The sequence below is a fragment of the Rana temporaria genome, chromosome 1 (genome assembly GCF_905171775.1).
Source record: "Rana temporaria chromosome 1, aRanTem1.1, whole genome shotgun sequence".
Taxonomy (NCBI): domain Eukaryota; kingdom Metazoa; phylum Chordata; class Amphibia; order Anura; family Ranidae; genus Rana; species Rana temporaria.
The window spans coordinates 675,473,742-675,479,323 of NC_053489.1; the positions used below are offsets into that span (position 1 = coordinate 675,473,742).

At 42.3% G+C, this 5,582-nt stretch overlaps 1 protein-coding gene across 1 annotated transcript; it reads right to left on the bottom strand.

The window, feature by feature from the left end:
- Positions 1-2,639: 2,639 nt before the first annotated feature.
- LOC120944917 (serine/threonine-protein kinase SBK1-like) lies at positions 2,640-4,839 on the bottom strand. The gene is made up of 3 exons (XM_040358686.1): positions 4,675-4,839; positions 4,033-4,235; positions 2,640-3,392 (listed from the first exon to the last, which is right to left on the bottom strand). Exons 1-3 carry the CDS (start codon positions 4,835-4,837, stop codon positions 2,640-2,642), a joined length of 1,119 nt encoding a protein of 372 aa, XP_040214620.1. The 5' UTR covers positions 4,838-4,839.
- Between the last annotated feature and the right edge of the window lie 743 nt (positions 4,840-5,582).

Here is a 5,582-nt window from a genome sequence, read left to right on the forward strand (position 1 = left end):
AGCTTGTCTTGTTTATTCTGGGGAATGGAATGGGTCCTGTCTGCTGGATTGTGAATTGTCGGATAAGCTGCCGTGGTTAGTGGAATGGAAGATCGTAAACGGTGTTAACCCCTGACCGTTACAAGTATCAATTGGGATTATCAATATTTTGCCACATAAGACACGTCCCCAGATTGTAGAAAAAAACAGCTTAGGTAGAGCCGTGTGTATGTTCATCAGTCTATGGTAATCAGCATCATCTATAATAAAGATGGCAAAGGTATAATTAAATTACCGGGAATAAACCCATAATTCTATTTTATTTAACCTCCCTAAGGCCTCGTACACACGACGGGACATGTCCGGTGGCGGATTCTGGTCTGATGGCTGTACACACCATCAGACCAAATTTCCCGCGGACAGCGAACGCGGTGACGTGGCCGCGCTGTCGCCGCGACGATGACACGGCGACGTGCGCGACCCTGGAAGGTCAATGCTTCCACGCATGCGTCGAATCACTTTGACGCAAGCGAGGGCTTTCGGCCGAGCGGACATGTCCGGCGAGTCGTACAGACGACCGAACATGTCCGACAGACAGGCTTCCAGCGGACATGTTTCTTAGCATGCTAAGAAACATTTGTTCGCTGGAAACCTGTCCGATCCACCAGAAAATTGTCCGGTCGGCCGTACAGATGACCGAACATGTCCGCGGAAACTGGTTCGGTCGTGTGTACGAGGCCTAAGAAACTCACATCTATTCTACACTATTGCTCTTCAGGAGGAAATACAGTCTAAATTTCATATAGGCCTTTGAGCACCTTGGTGGGTTTTTTTTTTTACATAGAAGAGGTTTTCACAATATCATTCACTGGAAAATACCTGATTTAATAAAGGAAAGAGAAAGGGAGAAGAGGAAAGGAAAAGAGCAAATAAACACAATACCTTCACAATTAACTTTTGGGAAAAAAAGCATCTATTTAATTACACTCACTCCTCCGGGCAGACATTCACCCATCAAGACATTTGGAAATGTGCATAATTCCTCCAGTGTGGTCAGTTCAAACAGGAATTTAGGAGCTCCCTGGACTTTTGGCAGGATCAGCAGTTTTTTTGTTGTACGGAGAAAATTCAAGAGCACCACCCAGTGCACAGGAGGAGTAACTACTCATATATGTACAAGTAACATCCCCCATGTACCAGGCCGGGCTCTTGTTCAACCCCCTGGGATAGTCCAGACTTGTCATCTAAAAAATATAAAGAAATATTGTTGGAAAATTATCTGTGAACAGCAAAAATGAATATAAAATTGCACATGATCAGTTCTGAATGTTTTCTTCCTTATATAATGACTATCCTGCAGTAAATAATTATAAATGTTTAGCATTTTGTGTACACATATACCAAGTTGCAAACACCGACTACATAGGTGTTTTGTGTAAATTAGAAAACAGCCCTAGAATATCTCATCTTAGTTAATAAGACTATAAACAAAGCACTAGAGACCTAAATCATCCAAAAAGAAATCATCCTTTACTGGTTTTACTCTTTACTCTAGATTTATAAACAACAAACTCACATTCGGGGGCATCGGGAGGCACTGGCTGGGAGGGCTGGAGCCCCGAATGTGCCCCCGAAAAGCCCAGAGTCTCGATAATCACTTATAATATTATTAGCCCCAAGCCATTTCCACGGGCAATGATCTCCCCCTTATTTAGCGCGGCCGAGGCCGACGTTACTGACGTACAAATAGTCCCGCCTCCGTGACCTGGCTCCCATGATGGACGTCCCACTGATCCAATGCCAAGAACGCAGGACGTGTGACGTCCATCATAGGCGCGGCTGGGTCCAGGAGGAGGTGGGAATGACACTGCGGCCTCCGGCCACGCTGGGCATGGAGATCCCCGCTCACGGGTGTGTAAATGGCTGGGCAGCGGAGCGGCTCACACGTCATCCTGGCTCGACTCTCTCTACCTGATGCGTGCCGTGCAGCCTGCTGTGAAGTGGTCGGTATGAGCTGGGCTACACTGCGAGTAAAGCAGGTAAGGCTGAGCTGAGCTGCAGAGGTCACATGTCACAGGGGGGGTCTTTGTATGTTTCATCATGAGGGGATCAGTGTATGTGACATCATGAGGGGATCAGTGTATGTGTAATCATGAGGGGATCAGTGTATGTGTCATCATGGGGGGATTAGTGTATGTGTCATCATGAGGGGATCAGGGGGGTCAGTGTATATGTGTCAGGGGGGTCAGTGTAGGGGTCTGGTAGGTCAGTTTAGTGGTCAGCATGAATGGGCACTGGTGACCCAGGCAGCATCCAACAAGTGAGCCTATTTTATAGAGATCTGAACATCAGAAGAGGGACAACTAACAAGACCAAAGGGTTTTCATTCAAAAAAGAGGGTAATCTGTCTATATACATTGGATGAAGATGCTATGCCTTTAGTAAGAATGTAAAATCAGTGATGGATATGGCAAGGCAAAGAGTAATCTCTACAATTTGAGCAGAACTGCTAGTGTGACATGGCCAGAATGGTTTGAACTGTGAAGTTGACTACACCAAAATGCACATAAGATATAATGAGCTATGTATTTCCTCAAGAAAGTCACATACCTAAGTCAATGTGATGTTGTTTCAGACGTGCCACCTCTCACCAATTTTCTTTACCCAATGTCTACTTCTGCCTCTGGAGATATCTTAGACTGAGATCCAGAAGTGTTTCTTGTCAAAAGGGAAGAAGACATAGAGTTAAGAGTAGATGTGATGGAAACACTGGAGCTCTGTGAAGTGCTCAGGTGAGAAGCCAATGAGTCCTCAGATTGTTCAGAAGAATTCATTTCAATAGGATCTTCACCCTCTTTTCGTTTAGCTGAATCTACAGGTTCTTCTTTCCAGCTTCCCCTTATGTATTTAAGGACTTTGGTACTGGGACTTCTTTTGGAGTAATCAATTGCCAAAAGACCATTAAACATCCTTTGTATCTTAGTGGGAATCTTTCTCCATGCTTCAGGAGGGTTATTCATCTTGACATTGTTTTGCCATTCAACAAAACGTTTATATCCATCATCATCAAGGCTGGCCAACCGCCATGGAGACTTTCCTGTAAGTAAGCAGTAGATGATGACCCCAAACGCCCAAACATCAATGCTGCCATCTACAACCAATCCACCTGAAATGGTCATGGCACACATCTCTGGGGCCATGTAGTATTTGCTGCCACACATGGATCTTATCACTGTCCCTCTGACCTTAGCAAAGCCAAAGTCTGTGATCTTGATGAAATGACACTCCTTATCAAACACCAAAATATTTTCTGGCTTCAGATCCATGTGCACAAGTCCTTTCTCCGCTATGAATTCGAGGGCATTGGAGATCTGAACAGCACATCTCTTTACAGCATCTTCTGGAATTCCCACCTAAACAGTAAAACAATGAGATCAAAACACAATAGATGTTAAATACAGTAGGGAGAATATAAGGAGACATTCAGAATACATATTCAGAAACGAGTAAAATGTATGTATAATCATAACTTTTTGTAGGTTAAGTCTAGAGATGAATTCTTTGTCATATGCGTATGTATTTGCCTTATATAAGTGATAGAAAATTCTAAATATTAATGTTGTCAGAACAAAAGTTAAGTATAAATCTTCCAACATGGACACCTGTACTAATGTCCACTAAAAAAGCTTCCTCTGACTTCCTGTTGCATCTCTGGGAGGGGAGGTGAAGGGAAATCTCCTCCAAAATGACTGACAGGAGTTTTAACTTTGAAAAGGATAAGTTCACCTTTCATTACATGTTACACCCATATTCAGGGAGTATCATGTTATGAATGCACCAGCCCCACACCTCCCTGATCCCGACTGTGTCAGCTAGTGGGGAATCTTTTACACCCGCTAGCTGTCCAGATTTTTTTTTACCTGCAAAAAAAAAAATTGCATTATGTTTCCTGAAAAGGTGAACTTAACCTTTAACTCCTCATTTTTTACTTCTATCCAACTCTAAGAGAAAAACAAATTCTGCCATACATATACATTAATGAACTGTACTTACATGTGGTATAATCAGAGAGAACAGATCACCAACAGGAGCCAGTTCCTGGGCAAACACCAAGTTGAAAGTGGTTTTGAAGAAAACCTCAAAGCATCCGATGATGTTGGGATGAGACGAAAGTAAGGATGCAATGCTGAACTCGCGAAGGTAAGACTCCTGACTGTTTCTGCTTTTATCTATGAACTTCAAAGCCATTCTTTGACCTGTGGAAAAAAAAAAGAACATGTGGTCATTATCTAGGACTGGCTACATGCAAATACAGCCTGTCTAGGAATGCCCCCTCCTCCAGACATGTATGTACCCATTCAAGGCATTTTGATACTTGCGTAACTCCTCTGAGTCAGCCCAATGCTTAGTTACCTGAATAATCTTACCAACGTGTTTTAATGTTTTATACATTTTTTATTTATAGATAAATTAATAAATTCTATAATTGGGCCATGTTCTCTGACTGCATATACTCTACCTGTTATTCTTCGTTACCTGTGTTTATCAGCGATTCTACTTTACTGCTCCTTATATTTTAGAGTGAGTCTACAATTAGTGACGTCTTGAAGAAATTCTATTCCAGATTAAATTTACATACATATACACAATTATTTGTAGAGGGTACCAAAATGGTGATTAGATTAATTCACTGACCTGTTTTCTTGTCGTTTGCCAGGATTACTCTTCCGTATCCACCTTTTCCAAGCTCCTTCCCCAAGAGGAAGTACTTCTGTACGTCTACCTGCCGTAGTCTCTGTGAATAGAAGGAGACCATTCTATCCAGAACATGTTCCACATTATGGGCAATGGAGGCCATAGTGTCCTAGAGAGAAAATAAAAAGGCTTGTGTCACATTATTGGTTACAATAAATTGTTAAACTATTAGGAAGAACATTAAATCTTTAAAGAAAAACTATAAACATTTGTCAAATATGAATACTGTTAGGCCGCGTACACACGATCAGTTAAACAGATGAGAATGTTCTGATGGACCGTTTTCATCGGTCCGAAACGATCATGTGTGGGGGTGCTATTGGTTATTTAACCATCGGTTAAAAAAAAGCCAACTTGTTTTAAATTTAACCAATGGATTCCTAACCAATGGGAAAAAAAAACGATCGTTAGTAGGCACGACCATCGGTTAAAAATCCACCCATGCTCAGAATCAAGTAGACGCATGCTTGGAAGCATTAAACTTAGTTTTTTTCAGCACGTAGTTGTGTTTTACGTCACCGCGTTCTGACACGATTGTTTTTTTAACCGATGGTGTGTAGGCGTGACGGACCATCGGTTAACCGATGAAAATGGCCCATCGGTCCGTTCTCATCGGATGGACCGATCGTGTGTACAGGGCTTTAGCGTTAGTTATATACTTATAAATATGAAATGCTCAATAGACCTCCACATCTACATGTATATGACTCAAGAATAAAGTTTGGACACTAATAGCTAGATTCATGAAGGGCGCCACATCTTTAAGGCGGCGTAGCGTACCGTATTTATGCTACGCCGCCTTAAGTCAGAGAGGCAAGTACTGTATTCACAAAGCACTTGCCTCCTAA

What these genes read in the sequence shown, in the direction of transcription:
- LOC120944917 (XM_040358686.1), bottom strand. Translation starts at nt 4,837, where the DNA reads ATGGCCTCCATTGCCCATAATGTGGAACATGTTCTGGATAGAATGGTC. An exon ending in GGCAAACGACAAGAAAACAG is followed by an intron (nt 4,236 to 4,674) that starts GTCAGTGAATTA and finishes TTTTTTCCACAG; the next exon opens with GTCAAAGAATGGCTTTGAAG. An exon ending in TCTCTCTGATTATACCACAT is followed by an intron (nt 3,393 to 4,032) that starts GTAAGTACAGTT and finishes TTTACTGTTTAG; the next exon opens with GTGGGAATTCCAGAAGATGC.